The sequence below is a fragment of the Microplitis mediator genome, chromosome 6 (assembly GCF_029852145.1).
Source record: "Microplitis mediator isolate UGA2020A chromosome 6, iyMicMedi2.1, whole genome shotgun sequence".
NCBI lineage: Eukaryota > Metazoa > Arthropoda > Insecta > Hymenoptera > Braconidae > Microplitis > Microplitis mediator.
In genome coordinates this window covers 12561329-12586663 of record NC_079974.1, presented here as the reverse complement: position 1 = coordinate 12586663, position 25335 = coordinate 12561329, and the positions used below count along the sequence as shown (strand labels likewise).

The window sequence follows — 25335 nt, the reverse complement described above, 5'->3', positions numbered from 1 at the left end:
TACAGGGATAATAATCAACCCAATTACAATCGTTATAATGATAATAATACCGATCGCCGTGATAATTCACATATTGCTAATTATCGAAATAACAATCAGTATAACGGCAATAATGATGGTAACATGGATAGTAGTTCTCGAAATGCTTTCAATAATCCATCATTTTCACGAGAACCGGTAAATGGAAATATCGATGAAAAAATTTGTTATTACTGTAAATCTCCGGGACATTTTATGGCAGACTGCACAAAAAGAAGAAATTACAACCAAGCGTTTACCGATAGACCGCCAGGTCCTTCTAGCGACGGAAGAGCTCGTATAAACGAAGAAAGGTCGGGAAACTACACACCACCCCCGCGTCAGGGCGCGACACGGGAGGTCGGAAGATCAGAGCGTCCAGTATTACAGGTAGTTGCCGAGGAAATGGAACCGGAGGAGAACACGGAGATGTTCCAGTGGCAGTAGTCAGACTTAGTCATGATTGCGAGGCCCCCACTATAAAAATAACGGCTACGGAAATTTTGGACTCGGCTATACTTATGATTGATACTGGTTGTGAATTAAATTTAATTAAATATGGGAAAATAAATCCAAACACCTGGATTGATCGCAGTGAAATCCTAAAATTAACGGGTATCACAGCGGAATTTGTTTTTACGTTGGGAAAAATGGAAACGGAATTTTTTGGTATTCCGATTACATTCCATTTAGTTCCCAATGAATTTCCGATAAGAAGAAACGGAATTTTAGGATCCAAATTTTTAAAAGATAATCACATAGACGTATTATATTCTCAAGGTTGTTTAAAAGTACAGGGGAATAGAATAAATTTTGAGCGTGAGGAGACTATTGTTGTACCTGCACGCACGAAGTCGGGATTTTACGTTCGAGTTGCGAATCCGGAAATTGAAACAGGATACGTAGGAAGACTCAGGATTCAAAAAGGAATTTATTTGGGTGAAGCAGTTGTCACCAATCGATGTGGAAGAGCGTATATGTATATTGTTAACTCGACTCCTAACGAAGTTGAAATAGCTATACCAGTGGTAACGTTAGAACCGTATCAAGAAATAGATTATTTTAATGCTTTTGTTAAATATGAAGAATTATTTGACGGTAGGAAAACCGTTTGTGTTGACGGCGAGGATGCCGTTCGTGTTTCTGAAAATAATAAAAAAGCCTGCTTGGCTCTAGTTGACGGCGAGGATGCCGATTATGTTCCTGAAAATGCCTGTGTGGCTCTAGTTAGCGGCGAGGATGCCGTATGTGTTAAAAAGGTTAAACTAAGTGTTTCTCAAGGGAATAGAAATGCCCGTTCGGTTTCTAATTACGAGAGGAAAGCTATTATTAATTCTCCACAGGATAAAAGAGTCAATGTATCCGTACGCGATGGTAAAAATGCCAAAGATGTCAAGGGTCGACAGAATAAAAATAATTGTGAATTTGAAAAAAGGAAAAATGTTCGTGATATAAATGATAATAATACTGAGGAAAATACAAGTGATAATGATATTGAAGAAAATAATTGTGAATTTCAAGAAAAGAAAAATGTTCGTGATATTAATACTGAAGAAAAAATAAATGATAATAATACTGAAGAAAATACAAGTGGTAATAATGTTGAAGAAAATAATTGTGAATTTCAAGAAAATAAAAATGTTCGTGATATTAAAGAATTTAATATGGAAGAAAAAATAAATGATAATAAAGAAAATACAAGTGATAATAATGTTGAAGAAAATAATTGTGAATCTCAAGAAAATAAAAATGTTCGTGATATTAAAAAATTTAATATGGAAGAAAAAATAAATGATAATAATGTTGAAGAAAATACAAGTGATAATAATGTTGAAGAAAATAATTGTGAATTTCAAGAAAAGAAAAATGTTCGTGATACTGAAGAAAATATAAGTGATAATAATGTTGAAGAAAATACAAGTGATAATAATGTTGAAGAAAATAATTGTGAATTTCAAGAAAAGAAAAATGTTCGTGATATTGAAGAATTTAATTATGAAGAAAAAATAAATGGTTATAACGCTGAAGAAAATAATTGTGACAATAATGTTGAAGAAAATAATTGTGAATTTCAAGAAAAGAAAAATGTTCGTGATATTGAAGAATTTAATACTGAGAAAAAAATAAATGATTATAATGCTGAAAAAAATAAAAGTGATAATAATATTGAAGAAAATAATTGTGAATTTCGAGAAAAGAAAAATGTTTGTGATATTAATACTGAAGAAAATATAAATGATAATAATACTGAAGAAAATACAAGTGATAATAATGTTGAAGAAAATAATTGTGAATTTCAAGAAAAGAAAAATAATTGTGATATTGAAGAAATTGATACTGAAGAAAATAATTGTGAATTTAAAAGGAATAAAAATGTTTATGATTTTGAAGAAATTAATATTGAAAGGAATAAAAGTTATCGTCGTTTTAATCCCGATCCTGGGATCAGGAAAACCAATGGAAGCAATCGTGAAATTAAGGAAAACAAAACTACGTGTGATTTTGATTTGAATAAAAATAAAGATATACGTCAAGGAAATAAAGTTAATTGTGATTTTGATAAAAATAATGGTGATTTCAATTATAAAAAAATTAGTGAACAAAATAGTACTGTGTATGTTATCAATAATTATCAAGAAAATAAAAGGATGCTAGACAACTCGGAGGATCCTGAAGAATCAAGGAAAGAAGAATCAATTGAAGAAGGAAGTGAAGCAGATTTTAATGATAATTGTTGTAATTTTGATGATAATGAGGATTGCATTAATTTTAAAATAAATGGGTATTGTGAGTGTAGAGGTCGAAAGAAATGTAAGATGAAAAATAATAATAATAGTAACGAAGATAACAGTCATGTGAGTGGCCATGGCAGCAAGGTCAACATACGGGGCGATAACACTAATTCTAACGACGATGCCAACGCAGGAGATAAAACAAGTAGCATTGTATACACACAACTGGAAGATGATTGTGGTAGGCAAGTTGATAATAAATATTCATTAAATCGAAAAAAAGAGCGGGTGAAACAAATTATACAGCTTTTAAGACATAGTCACATGAATGAGGAAGAGAAGGAGAGCATTATTGAACATATTAAAACTTATCATGATAGCTACTTTTTACCTGGAGACAAGCTGGGTTGTACGAATGTATTAACACATAAAATCAGGACTATAGATGATGTACCAGTATTTACACGTCAGTATCGCTACCCACAAACTTTAAGAGGGGAAATAAATCAACAAGCTAAGGAGTTAGAAGAACAAGGAATCATTGTGCCTTCAATTTCACCGTATAATACTGCCGTATGGATTGTACCAAAGAAACCAGACTCACAAGGAAACAAGAAATATAGATTGGTATTGGACTTCAGACCTTTAAATGAAAAAACTATCGGTGATGCTCAACCACTACCTCTAATAACTGAGATTTTAGAACAATTAGGTGGAGCAATTTATTTTTCTACACTAGATTTGAAATCTGGTTATCACCAAGTGGAAGTAGACCCAGCTGATCGCCATAAGACAGCTTTCTCAACTGCGTTTGGACATTTTGAATTTTCACGTATGCCATTCGGACTTAAAACTGCACCTGCTACCTTTCAGCGAATAATGAATATTGTTTTATCGGGTTTACAAGGAATAGAAGTATTTGTTTATTTAGATGATATTGTGATCTATGCAAGTTCATTGGAAGAACACTCTTTAAAATTGGAACGAGTTATGAAACGACTTAAGGATGCGAATTTAAAACTTCAACCGGATAAGTGCGAATTTTTACGAAGGGAGGTCATCTATTTGGGTCATATTATATCAGCTGAGGGAGTACGACCTGATCCAGCTAAGGTAACGGCAGTCAAGAATTTTCCTCGTCCACGAACTCAAAAGAATATACGCCAATTCTTAGGACTTGCAGGATACTACCGCCGATTTATTCATCGTTTTTCACAAATTGCAAAACCTTTAACAAATTTATTAAAAAAGTCAATGACCTTCGAATGGGGCAGGAGTCAACAAGAAGCTTTTGAAATTTTACGAGACAAACTATGCGAAGAGCCAGTATTACAATACCCTGACCAGTCACAGCCTTTTGTGGTTACAACTGATGCATCAGGTATTGCAATAGCTGGAATACTAAGTCAAGGGCCTATCGGGAAGGATCGCCCAGTAGAATATACATCTCGCGTTCTAAATGATAACGAACAAAAATACAGTACTTACGAAAAAGAAGCACTAGCAATATTACATTCAGTATCTCAATTTCGTTCATATCTTTATGGACGGCCTTTTAAATTAGTTACGGATCATAAACCCTTGGTCTGGATGCAAACAGCGAAAGATCCAACTTCACGTTTAACCAGATGGAGGTTAAAACTACAAGAATATCAATTCGAAGTGATCTATAAAGCTGGAAAAACGAATGTTAATGCCGACGCATTATCCAGGAATCCACCATCCTTACAAATTGAAGAAATCGGAAATGAGAAAGAGCTGAGTGAAGATTTAAAAACACAAATATTGATAATAACTAGAGCTCAAGCCGCAAGAGCCAAGGCCGAAGAAATGGAAGCACCTCAACCATCCACATCATACAATGCTCCTGTTGCAACAAGAACACGAAGACAATCAATGATCCCGCAAAAAGAACCTAAGGAAATAAAAGAAGATGACGATTCAACGGAGGATGACGAAAAATCAGATGACTGGGCACTTGTAAATGCAAATGTAAGGGATACACGAAAGTCAGAATCCAAGGGCCAACTATTTCATTGGGAAAATAATGATGATAGCGGTTCAGAAAACTTCGAGGACTTAGAGTTAGGAGACGACGAAGAAGAGGATGATCCTATGATTGACGATGAGGATGAACCACCGGATTTGAAACGAAACCGATCAGGAGCACCACGACGAGTAGTAGAAACTCGAGATCAGATATATATGCAGAAAAACAATTATCTTTATTTTTTGAATGAAAAAGGAGAACCATGTGACGAAGGCTCTCGGAGAATGCATGAAAAATCGTTACTACCACGTTTTAAGAAATTACAACCATCTTTTTATATCCTTTATTATATTATTTTTTTTATTATTATCACCATACGTATCAAAACTAACTCGCACAATTTAGTAAGAATTTCTTTTGCCAGACGAAGTAACGAAAAATTGAGTCAAGAGCAGGATTGGTACAAGTGGTCATCACAATGGCTTCACCAAACAGTATTCTATGCATGGACGCATCCGTTGAACTGGACACCAAGGCTATAAGAGGCTTACTAATAACTAATTATTCCAATTTATCACCCACACCACGTTATCCTCACTACCGTTTAGAATCTGATCGCTTAGCCAGTTTTCAAGGATGGTCAGTGCCCTACATCACATCTGATGACATGTCTAAAAGTGGATTTTTCTACACCGGTGAAGGAGATAAGGTTGTATGTTTCCACTGCGGGGTTACTGTATGCAACTTCCAAAGTTCTGTTGACTCGGAATATTTTCATCTACAATATCAACCCAACTGTCATTTTGTAAGGGAAAATTTCTTTTCTGGAGTCAACCTGTAATCAAGAACCAATAAGAATCCTTTTGACTATTAGTCTTTTTTTTTACTAATCAACTAATAAAACATAGATAAGGAAATTAAGGTAAAACGTTTAAGGAAACCCTAATTGTTTTTTGTATGACCTTTTCCACAGAACTAAACGCACTAAGTATTTCTACAATAATGACTTATCTTGACTACTACGACTTAATGCAACCAAACCAAGAGTTCGGGTAAAATCAAAAAAAAAAATATTTAACAAAAAAATAATATTTAATCAACAAAAAAAAACACAGAGTTGGAAAAAAAAAAATAAATAAATAAATAAAATAAAATAAATAAATAAAAATAAAAATTTCTATTTGAATTAATCAAAATAAAAAAAAAAAAAAAAAAAAATTTTTACATCTAATCAAACCAAAACAAAGGGGTTCAATATATTTTCTATTCTAATCAACCGAAATATATAATAAAAAAAAAAAAATATATAAAAAAAAAAAAAAAAAAAAAAACATCCGAGAATTTTGTAACAGTTTTAAAATGATTATTATTTCATTGTGTAACAATTGTGAAGCAAAAACCATAGAAACTTCACACGAGTATTTTTTTTTCTATTATTTTTGTTATTTAAAATTATTATGTAGTTCTTTTCAAAACAAAAAAAAAATCAATCTTCCATGACTAGATATCAAGGGACTAATGTAATCCAACAATATTATCACTGTCTTAATCATTTGTAATCTTTTATAGTATGCTAGTGTATTTTCGAGGCCTCACTGGGTGTAGAAATCTTAAAACATTAATGAGAGAAACCCATATCAGGTGTTACCAGCCACAGGGCACCGTTGCTAGTACCCTGGAACCAGACAACAACTCAAAATTGGAAAGAACATAATCATTAACATAAGGCCTAACCAGGATCTGGAATCGATGACCAGTGCTGACCAGGAAACCATGTCAATACGTTACATTACTTGAACAAAGACAAGTTGAATTAAAGTACAAGAATACTAATTACATGATAATCACTATACAACAGAATATCTGTAAGTTTTGTAAAATTCTTTTTTTTTCGAATAATTATATGTCAAGACCATGATGAGATAACAGTGCAAAAAAAAATATATTTAATGTTGTTACTAGTATTATTGTTCACTCATTCTGGTCACATACCGTAATCTTGTAGTAGTATATAGGAAGATTGATTAACAATAACCATACAAAATAAATGTAATAACCAATGTACAGTTGGATACCAGATTGGCAAAAGGAATTCGCGTCGCGATCATTAGACCCCGACGCTCATTTTTACGTAGGGAGGTATGTTACGGCGTAACATGTCAAATTCCAGAAACAACTAAAGATTTAATAATTAACAAAAAAAAATAATAATAAAAGAGTATATTATATATTCAAGGTCAGATGATTGTTGAGACTGTTGATGTGAAACAAAAAAAAAAACGAGAACTCAGATAAAATAAGAAAAAAACAAATTAAAAATTGGAGACGCAATATTCTAACGTACTGACGAGAAAAATAAATAGGATAATCATTCATAATCTACATATCATGAAACCACTATAACATACCGCGACAGGAAATATAAATAATAATTTTGACGTTCTACAGATAATAAACCTCATAGCCACCTATTCATAACATGAGAGAATTATAATAGTCCAGCGGGTAACGACAAAAAACGCGAGATTAGGATAAAAGCTTATATACCGACTGGCTAACCGGCATAGATCAGTCAGGGAATCTACTATTTCGTTCCCATTATCTTTCACTAACACATATGTAGGAATATAGCTTTGCCTCTAATAACTCAACTAAGTGTTGTATTCGACGCTTGCGCTTTCGCGGTCTTCTCTCTTGACGCGTGCCATCATTATAAAATCTCCTTATTTGGGGATACGTGCTGCTTGACCCATCTTCTACCGCCCCTCCGTAAGATGTATCCCTCCGCTTCACATTAACACATATGACATTATCCCAAATTTCCACTTGGAATAACTCGGTAAATAATTGAAATAATTACAACCTAAAAACGCCATAATAGTCCGCATTTTTACCTAAATTCACTGAACCAAGAATAAAATAAATCTTTTCCATAATTATCCCATAATAATTACAAATGTCATGAAGCTCCTTTATACTAGTTCTATGAAGACTAGCCTCACGCCCCTCTACGTAATGTATCCCTCCGCTTCTCACTAACACATATGAAATTATTACGAATTACCACTTTGAATAAATCGATAAATAATTGAAATAATTATAAACTAAAAATGTCATCGTGACCCGAATTTCCACCTTAATTAATTAAACCAAGAATAATATAAAAATTATTCATAACTAACCCATAATAATTAAAAATATGAATAACATCTACACCAATAGTGATAAAAAGAAATAATTATAATCAATCGAAAGATAATAATAAGGAGATTAATAATCAATAAACAGCTATGCTTCAAATCTAATTAATAATCCGTAATTAATAATTTAAAATAGTCCCTATCTAATAACGTGGGGAACGGGTGTATTATTCTTGGTGGGGACATTGTTCTAGAAGCTTCTACCCGAAATGGTCACGTACGCCTTTATCCCACACCACGCCCCGCAATTCGTCAAATCTTCCAAATAACATTAGTTTTTGGTAACAAATCTCAAATCAAGGTCGCGCGTGTTACCCCTCGCCTAGGAATGCGCCTATAAAAGCTGCCGCGAATCAGTCCTCTGCGCCCATTAATTATCAAGCTCTTGATTACGCGAAACCTTAATATTTTAAATATCGAATTTCTATTTCTTGCTCGAGTCGTTATAATATTAAATTCAGAGTTTATACAATTTAAGTAGAATCATTTTAATTAAAAATAAATTCGATTTTTAATTCTTTTATTCAATATTATAAATAATTTAAATAATAAAATTATTCCTATTGAATATTATTGCTGCTTCAATTTTTATTATTCACATTTAAATAAAGTTTCGTCATATTAAAAAGTATATTCAGACAGATTGTCAATTACCCAGTATAAGTACCCCCTTTTGCTCATTCACATCAACAAGTATCAACTTTCAAGAACCGTAACCAACCATCAAGCCACCTGACAACATCTCATCTTAAATCGAATTTCAATCAACAACAATTTCAAACGAGTCGAATTCTAATCAACGATCTGGTCTCCAGCTCAGCCAAAATCTTGTATCCTGACATATTGTTATATTGAATAAACCAACTGTAAGTTTAATAAATTGTTCATTTATCTAGTGATAAGACACATCCATTCACCTCGTACATCCTATTTTCGTATATTGACATACTCGACACTAAATAGCGAGGTCCCCGCTACCCGAGTAAATGGCTTAAGTGCTTTGACTCAAAATTAAGGGACTGAAAAACGTGTTTTCGTCATCTTGGACGTAACAATACTTTAAGACCAGATAGCAGACGTTTTTTTAACAGTTGTGATGTTTTAGCAAAAGTGGCTCTGGCCATCAATATTCAGTTATTTTAATTCTTCTTGTTCAAAATTTGATAATGTTATGTTGGACGATGTTTTTAATATTTTTAAAAAGTAATTTAACAAACATAAAAATGTGCTACAACAAGATCGTATACTCATTTGCTTTTACTTCATTCGGAAATGTTTATTGTATCACAATAACTAATTCAGTAGTTATAAATAATAAAGTTGATTTATTTATTTATTGTAAATCTAAAGTTCCATGTAAATTTATCTTCAGTTTCATTTCTTCGATTTTCGAGGACACGAATTAAAAAGATTCCTAGTTAATACTCAAATTCAGGTAATAATTCTTATACCTTTGAAAAGTCATTAACACCCCTCTTTTAAGTGTTTGAGGCTCTACTGTAATTAGATCTTGAAAATTTGGCTACCCCCACTTCTTGCTTTACTTTTGGATGCAAAAGAACATTCATTCAAATCATTAGTTGCTCTCATTTGCCTCTATTGGAAGCATCTAAAATTACAAGTGTCTCAGTATTTCAATTTCTCAAAGTCTGTTCGATTTATACAACAGTTAGTTCTCAGTGTTATTCGATCAAGCATTCCTTACAGTACTTTTATCATCGAGTTTCATAAAAATGGATACAAATCAGATTAGAGGAAAAAAACGAAGCCAAATGCATTTTTTTTTTTGAATACACAATAGACCAAGCCAAATGTAAAATTGCTAATTGTAGTTATTCAGCTGTAAGTATTCATAGTATTGACAATTTTTTGATAAAAATGCGAAAAAGTATACTTAAGATTGATTTAAAAATTTGAGCCCCAATGTTTGATGTTTTTCCAATTATTTTTTATTTCAAAATTATATATATTTAGTTTGTCCACTAATATTTCGATATTTTTAAAAGAAAAACTTCTTATTACAAAAAGAAATTAAAAATATGCACATGAAAATTTTAAATGTTTTTATAGGAAACTTTTTTTTTTCAATTGGCATATCTCATTAACTTATTTATTTGAAAAGTTCAAAAATTGCTTTACGTCTACTAATTTTACTTTTATTTAAATATCAAGATTTTTGAAACAGTAAATATTTTATGAGTGAAATACAATATTTAGTAAGGTGGTTGTTAAACATTAAATATTCTCAGACGCCCCATAAAAAGCTTCTTTTTAGTGAAAAAATACGTAGAGAATTTGATGGTTGTTTCGTTTTAAGTAAAAAGAACACGTGTCGAAAGACGATCAAAGTTCATTTTCTGATACAATTGCGTTTTTTTTTCAAATATTTCATGAAATATGCAAATTAAAGGAAAAAATCATTGGGATAATTTTGTAAGATATTAAATTCTTGATCAAAAAGGCCATGTTCATTTTTTTTATGAAATGTGTATTTATAAAGATATTTTAAAAAAACTTTTTTTAGATCTGATGAATTGAGCGTTTGAAGGATTCCAAATGATGAAAATAATATTTTTCTAAGAATATAGAAACTGTAACAAGCATTAATTGATATACAACGAGTTATGAAGTTGTCTATATTTAAGAAAAAACGTTATTTTTAACATTCCTTATCCTAAAAATGCCCACCAATTGATAAGATCTAAAAAAGTTTTTTTTTAATGTCTTCATAAATACACGTTTTATGAAGAAAATGAACTCAACCTTTTTTGTCAAGAATCTAATTTCCTTCAAAATTATTTCTATGATTTTTTCTTTTAATCTGCATATTTCATGAGATATTTAAAAAAATACGCGATTGTATCGAAAAATGAACTTCGATCGTCCTTCGGCACGTGTTCTTTTTACTTAAAACGAAAAAACCAAGTTCCCCCCGAATTTTTCACTGAAAAGAAGCTTTTTATGGGGCGCCTGAGAAAATTTAATTTTTAACGACCACCCTAATATTTAGATTTTTCGAGTAAAATTATATTTAAAAAAAACGTTATTTTATACATAAGAAGTATGATAGGTACGGATAGATTTTACAGCCGCTGTACTTTTTTTAATTTTCAATTTTAATCAGTTTTTGTTGATTAAAAATTTTGAAATTTCGGTTGAATCAAACGTAATAGTTACAGGTTCTACTGTTTTTTTTACTGGTGTTAAAAAAAAAAAAAATTATATATATATATTTTCTTTTTACTGCTTTATGAAAATGTTGTGGATTAAGTAATTTAATACATTATTTTTTTTTTTTACTTTACAGAAAACCCATACTTATAATCAGAAGCGTCATTTAAAATCTTGCCATCGGGAGATTTTCGATGAATATCAGATCCACCTTGACAGTGAATCACTGTCATCAACTGATGCTGAAAACGATCCTAAAACGGACCTTAAACGTCTAACGAACGTCCAGTTAAACGAAAAAATTATCATGACAGCAATGTTAAAGTTTGTAACTATTGACGGCCGGCCATTTTCAATCATCAACGATGAAGGAATGAGAAGGATTCTGGATCCCATCCTATTAAGATTACCAGAAAAATTAATTATAACAGAAGAAACAATGAAAGACGATGTTTTTGTTGCTGCTGAAAAAATCAAGAAGAAAGTCCAGGATGAAGTAATAGACAACAAATTAATCAGTCTGAAAGTTGACATTGCCTCGCGAATGGGTCGATCATTTTTAGGGGTTAATATTCAATTTAATAAAAGTGGAAAAATACATATCAGAACTTTAGCAGTAGAAGAAATTACAGACAAGCATTCTGGCGAAAATTAAAAAAAATTAATTTTGAACATATTTGCGATGTACAATATCAGTGTTTCCAATATATATTCTTTTATGTCCGATAACGGAACTAATATGATTAAGCTTTCTGAGTTATTAGCGATCAATTCACAATCAGAAAACCTGGAATCGTTAATTGTCGAAAATATTCGCAGTGCATCTGTAGACAGTATCGATGCTAACATTAATACTGCTGATCATCAAAATCAAGAAGATGCAACTGAAGATATCACATTTATGGATACCACGGAAAGCAATAAAGAAAGCTTGCAAACTGATTCATTGGAGCTTGAACTTGAGGATGCTATAGAAAATTTTGAAGAAAGTTTAAAGCTCGTCAGTATTCGTTGTGCGGCTCATACACTGCAACTTGCGATCCAAAAAGCTATTAATGTGTCAAAAATACAGCCAACATTATCGAAAGCAAGAAATGCAGTAAAAATTTTCAGGGTAGATTCTACCATGAATGAAATTCGACGGTTACGTCCAGCTGCATCGAAACCAGTCCTCGACCCGCCAACTCGTTGGCAATCTACTCATGACATGTTATCGTCATTATTAAAATTAGAAGATTTGAAATGCCATGTTCCTCAATTGTCGACAAATGATTGGAATCATATAAAACAATATGTGACTGCATTAAAGCCAGCTAAGAGTGCCACCTTACAACTTCAAAAAGAGCAGTTGACGTTACCTGAATTTTATTCAATATGGCTGATGTGTTTGGAGGAAACTGAACAAATTCAATTCATTGTCAAAAAATATTGTAAAGTACATGAAGATTAAACAAGATGAGCTTTTTAAAAATGAAGTGCTTCTAGCTAGTGTTTTTTTAGACCCTGTCTGCAATGCTTCATTAAATAATGATCAAAAAATAAAAGCTATTGATCATCTAACTCAACTTTGGAAGAAATTAAATGAAAAAAAAGTGAGTAGCGAGGCTCAACAAGGTACATCAATTGTGGATCAAGAACAAATGAATGATCCAACTCCATCTGCGGCCATTCCGGCTTCAATTATGGCAGCGCTAAAAGCTAGGAACAAGGCCAAAATTGAGAATATTAGTGACATTGATATAAGTCAATTGTTATCAAATTTTATTAAACAGCAAGAAAGAAGCCTGGGAATGGAACTATTACAGTACTGGGAATCGAAGAAAATATTAATGCCAGAGTTATATAGCTTAGCAAAAATCGTTTTGGCAACGCCAGCCACGCAAGCTACTGTCGAAAGATTATTTTCTGGATTAAAATACATTTTCTCAGACCTACGTAGTAGATTAAAGTCCAACTTATTGAATTCCATAATGATTGTTAGAACAAATTATAAAAATATTTATGAAGATTGTTAGAACAAATTATAAAAATATGTATTTATGAAGGCTGTAAATAATAAATATGAATAGAACTCATTAATAATTTTACAAACAATAAAATATTTTATTTACTTATGTACCTTACTGAATTTCGGTAAGTAAAAATAAATATTTGAAACGAAGTTATCTTGCAACTCTAAAATTTTTTATCTCCATTCATAGCGAGTAGGTAATCGAATGTGAGGGTAATTTTTATAATTAATAACTTAGCTTTGGTAAAGTTTAATTTTTTTTCACCGTGTGTTAGCGTAAGAAAATAATGATTTTAAAAAATTAATTTTTTCTTAAAAACAATATCTTATTGTTTATATTCGTTTTTTTCATACGTTGATTATTTAAATAAATTATTAAGGAATATTTTTTTTTTAATCATAACTTGCATTTTTAAACAAATGGCAGAAAAATTGATTTTTGTATATAATTGATGAAGTAAATAATTTTCTAAAAGTAATTAAATATTTTAGAATTATTAACTATATTCTATACTTTAATATGAATTCTTATTCTCATATAAGAAAAAAAATTAAAAAATAATGGCCTAATCTGGCTCATTTACCAAGTATAGATTATAAATAGAATATTCTTATTATTGATTCTATAAGTTATTCGCTAAATAAAATATTCATTTTTTATTTTAATACAAATTTTTTTTGTTCGTATAAAAAAACATCATACAATTTGTATTTATCAACTATTAAAAAATAATAAAATTGAATAACTTATTGATCTAAAGAATAATTTGATAAATAAAATTATTCCACTTTTCTAATATATTTAATAGTTTAAAAAACATATGTACGATTTATCGTTTGTTTTAAAATTATTATTTTTTTCTTTACAAAAATAAATAAAAAAATACTTCAAAATTAAAACAATTTTTTTTTATTAACTTCAACGCCCCATAAATTTAAAAAAAATATATTTAAAACTATTTTCTGTTTATTAAGAAAATTATATTAAATTTTCATCAGTGTAGATATAGTAGAATTCAGAGTAGATAAAGTAGAAGTCGCTCCCAAATAGCTATTTCTCAATTTTTACCCCACCACAATTTTAAAGAGTATTCGATTTAAGCATCTAAGTTTCGCTCCTTTCAGGAGTTTTTGCTAGAGGAGTCTCTCTTGAAAAACTCCTCAGTGAGTAACTCGTAGAAGGGGTATTACTCCTGACAAGTTACTTTCTCTTGCTCTTCGTTAGAGTTACTCATCATCAGAGCGATGAGTAGGGAGAGTTTAGGCATCTAAACTCTCATGCGTCCGAATCCTACAATGAGTTTAACTCCTAAGGAGTGGGGAGTTATCGAGGAGCGAGCGGCTTTTGAGGAATAACTCTCTATCCCTGATATAAATATAGATATATAGGACGTGGTGCAGGGTATACTGTGCCAATACCAGTAGGTACTTCCCACTCTGCTACGCAAAGTTCACTTGGTAGCAGTGGAGTGATGACTGACGATAATGTTCGCTGCATTTGCTTTTAACACTTCTACTATAAGTGTCCATATCCAAGAAGCCCGCACGCTCTAGCGGTGAGCGCGGAACTAACTTTCGCTCACTTACTCTCTCCTGCCAGATTGTCGGTCAGCGAGCGTCTCACGATCACTCTTATATTTTTTTCCCGTTGCCTTTTTCTCTTTTAATTACTTTTTTTTTCCAAAAATTTCTCCATAAAAAAAAATAAAATTTCACGTATAAAATTATTATTTCTTTTCTTTCCCAGAATAAAATTTTAATATATAAATAATCACTAATCATTATTATTTTGTTTTTTCAAAGTTTAAAAGAAATAATTTTTTTTGTTATGGTTACATTCTCTCGAATTCTCAGCGAGAACAGGTATTGCAACATGACTTTGAAATTAAAAAAAATAAGATGGAATTAAACTTTTTCGAATCCTATTTTATTCTCTCGGATTCTCGGGAAGAACAGAAATTGCATCATGATTTTAGAATTAAAAAGAATTAGTTAGAATTAAATTTTTCCGAATCCTCTGTTATTCTCTTGAATCCTCCGCGAGAACAGACATTGAATATTATTTTAGAATTCCCAGCGAATTTGTTAATATCGAAAATTTAAGTTTCTTTTGGGTTCATTTCCGGTGTAGTAGAAATTGATAAATATTTCGGTATGCTTTACGAATTATACGGCTCCACGACGTTAGCACGTGAAAGTACTAATATTGAACCCGCTAACAGCTGGAATAATTGGTCACTAATTGGTCATATTTGGTCAGTAACTTTCATAATTTGGTCACGGTTTTGTTGCTCACAATTTTGAGTTTAAAATTCCAAGGTCATATAAAAAATTTTAGCACGGGAAATTCAACGTTCAAACTCCAGGAACATACTGTTAGAATGGAAATTAGGTGATATTCAATGGTCAATGCGATTTATAATTCGGTCAGCAGTCTGTGCGCTAGAAAATGTAATTTTCAGTGGTTAGGCTTAAAAAAAAAATACATAGCACCCCAACCTCATTGGAAATCATCGATTAGCCGTTATTCTGATAATACCGGAGGAGTAAAAAAATGGTCAAATATTATCATTAATTGGTCAGGAACAGAAAATTCAAAAAAAGAAGTTTAAAATTCCAAGGTCACCTAAAATATATTGGCACCCCAAAATAAACGTACAGACTCACATCAAAGTTCAATTTAATGAGAATTAAAAGTATATAAATGGTCACTATGAATTTTAATTTGGTCAATGCCTTACAAAGTGCTAGTCATTTTTTAAATCTTAAGTATATGAACCCACTCTAAACGTTCAACAAGTTCGTTTCTAATATACAGTCCTATATTATGAAATTAAGCAATGCATTTATTTCCTTATGTTTGTAACGTTATATAATAATACATAATTCAACATAAAAAATCGGAGATGTTGATAATAATTCTGATTTGAATAAATGAAGAAAAATCAATTACCAACAAGAATTTGAATACAAACAAATACGTGACCATCTACGTTGAATTTCGAACATACCAGAAAATATTTGTCACGTAACCATTCAAATAAATTAATAATTAATTAGTGATAAGTAATAAAAATAGTATTTAAGTTCAAATTTGAATGGTTACGCGGGCATTTCGTTGCCACGCCGGTGAGACAGCGTTTACTCGCGCATGCGCGCGGCGTGAATGAGAGCACGTGTGTGCTAGAATTTTAATTTTTAATTTAAAAATAATTACATTTATTATTTATTATTTATAAGGGAATATTTATGATTTGGCGTTATATAGGGGACATAATGTGTGGTCACATTATGCCCCGATGATTGTTTTTATTTTATCTCGATCAAACTTCATGTCCAGGTATTCAGGAGATGAGAAATATTGACCGCAGAGGAGGGGAAAAATCAATATTTTCTCCTGCAATATCGACGCGGGTGACATGTGTTGAATAATTATTATTTAATTATATATATGTTTTACGATTATTATTCTGGTATAAATAAATACTATTTAAATGTATTTAATTTATTATGTATCATTCAGGTGGGGTAAAAATATTATATTAATTTATTTAATTAATTCAAAGGCCCAGGGCTAGGTAACAATGATAATAATAATTAAGGGCGATTGTTGCGCCACGTGGGTGGCCAACAAGTGGCCGGCTCAAAAAGTAGTCAGAAAGGTACGGAGAGTACAATAGAGCAGACGCTGTTGTTGTTATCTAAGTAATTTTCTAAATACGTTGCTGTTACGTTTATAATTTATATCGTCAATTAACAGTGGTTAATTGAATAAAAATCGGTAAATTCACCGGCTGTTTGTGAAATTGTCATTGGTTCGAGTTGCAGACAATCGAGTAGGTACTCTTGTATTCTCCTTTAATGCATTGTTACCTGTAACCTCCCCGGGAATTGTTGGCATTCACGACGCGAATAATTCGACTGATTTTATACTTCACTACCCCTGAATGATACATTTTCATATAGAAAAAGAATTGGGGATGATAAGATAATATGATTTTATTTAAATTATAATTTAACATTGGAAATTGCGTGCTTGGAGTAGTTCGATATATCGATATATCGATAGCTACATATATCTATACCTATAGATATAGCTATACGCCGGCTCTGAAGAAAATTCCTGAGCCGACGACGTAATAGTTCAGAGAAAAATTCCTGAGCAAATAATAATAATTATAAAGTGGGATTATTATTATTATTTATTTTATTATTTGTTATAGTTATTATTATTATTTAATTAATTAATCCCGAGTAATTATTATCTATATTTTTCTTTTCTGCGCATAACTTGTACTTTTTTGTATACCCCAGTGGTCAAGTAATTTATTTTATATTTTTAATTATAAATAATTATTGAAAGAGGGATAATTATTTATTTAAAATAATGTGTGTTATAATTTTTGAAAATTTAAAGATTGGGAGTGAGAGTACGCCGTATCTTTCTCCCCCTATACAGTGTAAAGGGGTAACCCAAGGTTCGAGGTGGTGATAATTTTTTTTATTTACATTAATTGAACTTGAAGAATTGTTTATTTTATTTAAGTGAATTATTATAATATATTTATACTTTATTATTGATTTAAATATCGGATTTCAGTTTGGAATTTTTTTTTTTGCATTGTATAGAGTCGACCCCCAGGGGTTTATTAACGATTATAATTTGTAAAATAAGTGAAATATTGTATCAAGGATACTTGATAATTTTATATAAATAATTGGATCTAACAATTCTCGGGGAAATACACTGTATTTATTTTCCTGGGTCTTTTTCCTGCTATATTTAATTTATTTTATTATTTTATATATTTTCAACTGTGCTTATTATTTTCTTTTCCTAATTATTTCTTTTTCTTTATTATTTCATTCAATTTATCCGCCTTGTTACTGGCTATACTCGCTCGGATTTTCCCTCGCAAATTTTCCCCCTGATAAAATAATTTGTCCGTTTTGGAGAAACGGTCTGGCGTCTACGTGCACTAACCCAGCCTGAGGAGCTGGTCCAGGCACACCTTATTTTTTATTTGCAATCTAATAACACTATTATTTATTTGAAAATTTAAAATTTAATTGAAGTGACACTTATCAACGTTTTATTTTTCCGGACTCTCGATATTATAATTTTTTTTTGTTTTACACGTGGGTGACCGCATACGGTAGTGGGATAATTCGCGTCTCCGTCACGAGATTTAAAACAGAATTTGTTATATATTAAACAAAAAAATCAAGTCGATGCTGCATGATTCTGTGCATGGAGAAATTTGAAGCATAGCTACTATTCAGATATTGGAAAAGTTATTTCGGATAACGAGAAAGGACAGCGTGGAAATTGGTTTAACCTCGAACGGCTCTCTTATCATAGGGAAATACGTACAGTCGGGGAATATTTCATATTAGTATGTGATCTGTGATTTCAGATAATGTTACGTGCTAATGTGCCAAATGCTATGTAACTGATTATAGGAAAATGACATCTGAGAAATGGTCACCCTTTAAACGAACCTAATACTATCGTAAAGTGCATAATAACTAAAAATACTGCATTATTTAGATTAAAATAATTTTAAAGGCACAGTCACTAGATTGATCTTCGCGAATGATGCTACTAATCATTGGTCAGTACAGTGTAGTAATTGGTCACCCCTTCGACAACACTCTAGACACAGTAAAGTACGTTCGGGATGAAAATACCGCGTAATTTCGTTTAAAATGTAAATTTAGGTACAGTCACTAGATAGATCTTCGCGAATGATGCTACTAATAATCAGTCAGTACCGTGTAGTAATTGGTCACCCCTTGAACAACTCTATATACACAGTAAAGTAGGTTCGGGATGAAAATGCTGCGTAATTTTGTTTAAAATGTATATTTAGGTACAGTCACTAGATAGATCTTCGCGAATGATGCTACTAATAATTGGTCAGTTCCGTGTAGTAATTGGTCACCTCGTTAACAACTCTATATACACAGTGAAGTAGGTTCGGGATGAAAATACTGCGTGATTTTGGTGAAAATGGATATTTAGGTACAGTCACTAGATAGATCTTTGCGAATGATGTTACTAATAATTGGTCAGTACCGTGTGGTAATTGGTCACCCCTTCAACAACTCTATATACACAGTAGAGTAGGTTCGGGATGAAAATGCTGCGTTATTTTAGTGAAAATGTATTCAAAGGCACAGTCACGAGATTTATCGAGAGAATGATGCTGCTGACAATTGGTCAGTACAGTTTGGTAATCGGTCACCACCTGAACAACTCGATAAATACAGTGAAGCAGGTGAGAGCTGAAAATCCCGCGTATTTTCGTTTTAAATGGATTTTTATTACAGCCACCAGATTAATCTTCGCGAATGATGCCACTTATAATTGGTCAGTACCTTGTAGTAATTGGTCACCTCTTCAAGGACTTTATGTACACAGTGAAGTGGGTAAGGCAGAAAATTATGCGTAATTCTGGTAAAATTTTGGGTAGAGATAGTTTCGCCGAAAAACAAGAGTGGTAAAACAGAGCGCCTTAAGCAGCGAAAAGAAATGTTGGTAACAAAGAATTATAAAAACATAGTTGCTGTAGGTTCCAACAGAGAGCGAGTAAAGTTCTAATAGAAACTTATAAAATCAAATACGATGAAATCACTGAACATCAGAAAAGAGGCCCGTTCGTAGACAACGGGAGAAGGCTAATTCTATTAGAGTTTGAACTACGAAAGTTTGCCCGTTTAAACAGACGGGCAGATTAATTTTTTAATTATAAGTGAGAAATTTTTTAATTTTATTTGAATAACCAATGAGCTTGGTTGACTTTGAGAAAGGTAATCATTATGATGCGGTGAGAATATTTCCCCGTTAATTGAAAGCAGCATTAGGATACTACAAGTCACCCATTTAAAAAATAAGCTGTATAAATATTATTACTTTATTGATATAAACTTTTTTTTTTCAAATGAGTAACGTAGTCAGCTAGAGATTTAAAGAGCGCTAACACTACAACGTCTATAAACTCAGTAAAGCTCGGCAATGTACAGCTTGCGGGACTGTCAGTCCACCCGTTTAAGGAAACGGGCAGATTAATTTTGATGTTTTTGACAATAAACAATTTTTTTCTTTTTAATTAATAACGTACCCTCGCAGATTTGAATCACGGTGGAAACACGGCGGGTTCGTTCCATTTTACCACTGTGATTACGCGTTGGTAAAATGGAACAAACCCACCGTGTAACCCCGGTGGATCCACGGTATTTATACTTCTACGGTGTTTCTACCGTGATTTAAATTTGCGAGGGTAATTACTTCGAGTCTTAAATATTTGTAAGAGAAAAATGACTATTATTCACGTACCGTCAGGCAGTACGCCTGCAATGAGAAAACTATCAGTCCACCCGTTTGAAGAAACGGGCAGATTAATTTTTATGTTTTATTTAATACATAATTTTTTTATTTTTAATTAGTAACAAACGTACATTGAGCCTTAAATGGCTGTAAGAGAAAAATGACTATTATTCGCGTACTGTCTTGCAGTATGCCTGCAAACAGGAAACTATCAGTCCACCCGTTTGAAGAAACGGGCAGATTAATTTTTATGTTTTATTTAATAAATAATTTTTTTATTTTTAATTAGTAACAAACGTACATTGAGCCTTAAATGGCTGTAAGAGAAAAATGACTCTTATTCGCGTACCGTCAGGCAGTACGCCTGCAATGAGAAAACTATCAGTCCACCCGCTTAAGGAAACGGGCAGATTAATTTTTATGTTTTAATTAATAAATAATTTTTTAATTTTCAATTAGTAACAAACGTACATTGAGCCTTAAATAGCTGCAAGAGAAAAATGACTATTATTCGCGTACTGTCTTGCAGTATGCCTGCAATGAGAAAACTATCAGTCCACCCGATTGAGGAAACGGTGTAATGTTACGGAAGGTTTTAAAGTCCTCACGATACTTTTAGTTATCGTTTCCCCTACTCTTTTAGCTCTTCGGAAACCCAGGGTCAGGATGGGGATCTCTTAACACCGATAATTACTAAGTTTGTTTAATTCGACTTGAAATGCTTTTTATTTAATAATATATATATGAATGATAAAAATATAAACATATGAAATTTATAAAAGAAACTATACAATATAAACCAAGATACAGCGTTACAATATTTTATTTGAGTGTGACAAGCCGCGAGATCTTAATATTACTCCTAGCCGGGATTCGCGTCGCGACCGCGGAGACTCGACCCTTCTTACCCCACGTTGTATCTAACTGGTACCCTAGACCCTCTATCAGTAGGGAGAAGCCCTACTGCAAAATGTAAAGACGCCGGCCCAGAAGCTACGCCTCAGGAACCCGTCGTGCCTTCCCCTAGAGTACACGAAACAGGTAAAACCTATTCCACGTGTAATCTACCTAGTGGTTTGTGCAAAAATGTCAATCTCTATCTCGGAAATATTAATTCCGAGAACCTCTGAATTAATATCCGACTATCCCCGATCACAATATCAATTATATTTATTTGACGAGTTACACTCATCAAATAATATAATTAAACTGTTTCGGCGCAAAAATACACAGAAGAGTTACCTCAATAACGTCCTCTGCTGAGAATAGTCCAGCTCGTGCGCACCGCTCGTACTGAACTCGTCTGATTCAATCCGTCACTTACAACGGCTTATAACACCTCTACATCAACTGACCCCCTAGGAGAATATTACAAAGTCCTGCGCGCTCTAGCGGACGCCGCCGCAAACATTTTTCCCACTCTGTACTATTCCCTCCACCGGGTGCTTGCTCTTTCCGTTGGATACTCGGTCGCGCTTGTCACTAGCTAGTCGCTCTCGCTCGCTCTTATAGTCTATTTCTTTATTTTATTTTTACTTGTCATTATATATATTTATTTAAATATACTTTTTATATAATTTTCCCGTGCTCGTCACACTTCCCTTTCTTAGTAAAGAAAAGCTGCTAACTGTCATCATATATTATATGTGCACATTTTGTGGTCTTTTCTTTCATTATCTTATCTTACATTTGTAACAATCGGTACACCTGAGTCACCATCTAACTGAATCTTAAGTTCCAAAAATTTTATTTTTCTTATTTTTATAAAATTAACCCGGAGAATTCGGAGCACACTGACCGAAATATAATAATACATGAGGACACGTGCATGCATGTGTGTGCCTGTGTTAATTTCTGTATGTATGTATGTGTATGCACGCTGTCCATATATGGGTATTGACGCATGTTGGGTTTGCTCTGAATTCCCACAAACAAGTGTTCAAGTATGAACGGTCAAGTTACAAGAAGATAGACGTAAATAAGAACAAGCGACTAGAAAATAGTACGCACAGCTGCACCGCTATGGCCGGTCCCTTACGAAGAACCTGCCGATTCAATGTTTTCCAGATGTCCCACGCGAGGATTTCTCTGGGTCTTTCGCGACCGCGAGTCCCTCGTCATCGTAAAAGTCTTAATCAATATGTCAAAGCATTTCCTTACTTCAACTCGACTCAATTTTTTTACATCTGTTACCGATAAATTCCAGCGGATCCTTTCTTTTCTAACGTAGAAATTTTTCTCTAATTTGATTTTATTTTTAATTTTTAATTGCATTTCTTAGAACCACCTAAAATATTGGTAGTGAATGTCACCATATACTTTAGAGAAACATTGTTTTTAAAATCTCACGGTCTCCCGCGGATCCTCTGTTTTTTTTTCTCTCTATCACCAAAAATGTTTTTCCTCTCGATTTTATTTTTCTCAATTATATTTTTCTAGAGTACATAATATATTGACCATAAAAGTCATCATATATTTGTCAAAGAGATGTCGTTTTAAAAATCCCACGGTTCCCCGCGGATCCTCACTTTTCCCTTTACCACCATAGACAAACTTTTCTCTCAAATTTTTAATTACATTTCTCGGAATCACTTAAAATATTGGTAGTAAACGTCATCATATATTTTATAAAAGGTTATTTTTGAGCAGTCCACCGCGGACTTATTTTTCTATTTACATCCTGTTTACTACAAAATTCCAAGAACTCCCGTAATAAATATGTCATTCGCAGCTGTCCAAAATCAAACCCTTATATATAATTTTTCTTCTTTGTCTTTAACCCGTACATGAGGCATCTTCGGCCTCACTTTTCTTTCAAACCTTTTCATATATAAACCCAGGAAAAATAATCAAATTCAGTCATTGCTTCTACTACCGAAACCCTTGTCGGATCTATCTAAATCCGAGAGTAAGACTCACTGAGTCGATTTCAACGTTCGTTCTCGTGACGTTCCATAACCAGACTCCTAGATCGATAATCGCAACTCGATTCTTTTACTAAAAAAATTATAAATTACGCGACTTAAATTTTATTTTTAAAACCTTTCCTCGTGAGGTTCTACGCCTAGGCATCTGGACTCCCAGGTTGGATACCTAAAATAAAATCATTTGAGTTCGCGTTAACCCGTTGAGGACACATGGGGTCCAACGGACCCCAGTCAAATTTCAATGCTATTTTAAGTCTACAAAGACCCTTAGGGAATAGATATATAGCACCATCTGTTGTTGTTTGAAGCCCCCACAACAAATTTTGGCATGTTACAAAGATCTCCTTGCCGTTAGTCAACCTGCTGAATCATATTAGTGCGGACGTGTTTTTTTTTTGGGGTTCTGTAGACCCCGTGTGGCCTTACTGTGGCAAAGTCTTAAAAAAATTTAATTTTTTTTTATCGTTGATTAGTGTTATATTGTTGCTGTAAACGTAAGTATTCATGCATGAATTGGATTTTTTTTTTTTCTAGCAATAAATAATGGTTATTAATTAAATATCTATATGTGTATATGTACAGATGCCTTATAATTTTCGATCTCGAACTATCGCCAGTCGTCTAATGAAAGAAAATGAAGATGGTGGAGGTAATGATGACAGTGGATCAGAGTCAGAAGACCACGTTTCGAATGAGTCTGAATATTCAGATACGCCAAGTGAGGATGATAATACGGATGGAAATGATAGCATGCAGAGCGATTGGGAGAACGCGTCTTTAGCTCATCGGTTGTTAATCTTTAGTGGATTTAGATATAGTGGAAACCTAAACATGCAAACCTCTCAATAAGACAATTTATAGATAAATTGAGAAAAATAAAGATAGCCCGAACTGGGAATCGAACCCAGACCAATTCGGTATCGCGCCGAGTGCTCTACCAGTTGAGCTATCCGGCACTATACTATATTCCGTTCAATTTAATCTATAACTTATTGAGCCACACCGTCCTTCGTTCGGTAATACGCCGTTTTTTTTTTTTATATTTACATATTTATGTTATATTTAAAACAATAAATAATTTTTCTATAAAAAAAATTCATGTTTTTAAATTTTTTTGCATGTTTACTTGTACTATTTCTTTATTACAAGAATGATCGAAATTCGTGACTTCGATCTTCAAAATAAATATACTTTTTTCAAACTTCATCAGAAATTTATTTTTTTCTCGAAAAAATATTGTTTTTTGAATAAAACGCCGTTGGATTTTTTTTGATATTTTGAAAATTAAAATTTGTAATACTATTTTTATAAAAAAAGTCCAATTTCGTAAGTTTTTTTTTCTTAACAATATTTAAGTATTTTAAAATCATAAAAAGATCAAAACAATCATAAGATTATTTAACGAGAATATAAAATTAAAGTTTCGCACCGGTTTCAAGTCGATGCATAGCGCAGAACACAAATGAGAACTGTTTTCTTGCGTGGGGTCCGCTGGACCCCGTGTGTCCTCAACGTTATTTTTTCGATGTGTGTCCTCAACGGGTTAAAATTAATTAAACCCCTTCACGTGACGTCCAAATCGGAGTCCTTGTTCAGGAATAGTTAATTCCGCTAATAAAAACCTAAAAATCATAGCAAATTCACTCGAAGGCAAAGCCGGCCTTTCGGTTCAGCGTGCAGTGCGTTCGTTTGAATAGATTCAACCTGTGAATCTCAATAAAACGGTCATAAACATTGTAAATTTCTGTGTGCACAAATTCAAACTGGTGAATTTGGAGTGAGTGTGTGTGCAGGTATATCAACCCTTCTGGGTAAGTCTAAAATTATAATATTTTTATGTAAAATTTAACCTGTCAATATACTACACATGTTTTTTTTTATATATACATTCGTCTTTTCATTTACCATCTTTTTTCTCCGGCATTCAAGTGCTTGTAATTTGAGTCATAGTAAACT

The 25335-nt window shown here is 32.5% G+C and overlaps 1 protein-coding gene across 1 annotated transcript; it reads left to right on the top strand.

Annotated features, from left to right (window-relative positions):
- The first annotated feature begins 539 nt into the window (after nucleotides 1-539).
- Nucleotides 540-13179, top strand: LOC130670528 (uncharacterized). Its single transcript, XM_057473942.1, has 5 exons — nucleotides 540-1392; nucleotides 1540-1611; nucleotides 1801-1938; nucleotides 2212-8806; nucleotides 11248-13179. Exons 1-4 carry the CDS (start codon nucleotides 540-542, stop codon nucleotides 5280-5282), a joined length of 4134 nt encoding a protein of 1377 aa, XP_057329925.1. The 3' UTR covers nucleotides 5283-8806; nucleotides 11248-13179.
- The last annotated feature ends 12156 nt before the right edge of the window (nucleotides 13180-25335 follow it).

What these genes read in the sequence shown, in the direction of transcription:
- LOC130670528 (XM_057473942.1), top strand. Translation starts at nt 540, where the DNA reads ATGATTGATACTGGTTGTGAATTAAATTTAATTAAATATGGGAAAATA. An exon ending in TACTGAAGAAAATACAAGTG is followed by an intron (nt 1,612 to 1,800) that starts GTAATAATGTTG and finishes TTAATATGGAAG; the next exon opens with AAAAAATAAATGATAATAAT. An exon ending in TAATGTTGAAGAAAATACAA is followed by an intron (nt 1,939 to 2,211) that starts GTGATAATAATG and finishes GTGAATTTCGAG; the next exon opens with AAAAGAAAAATGTTTGTGAT.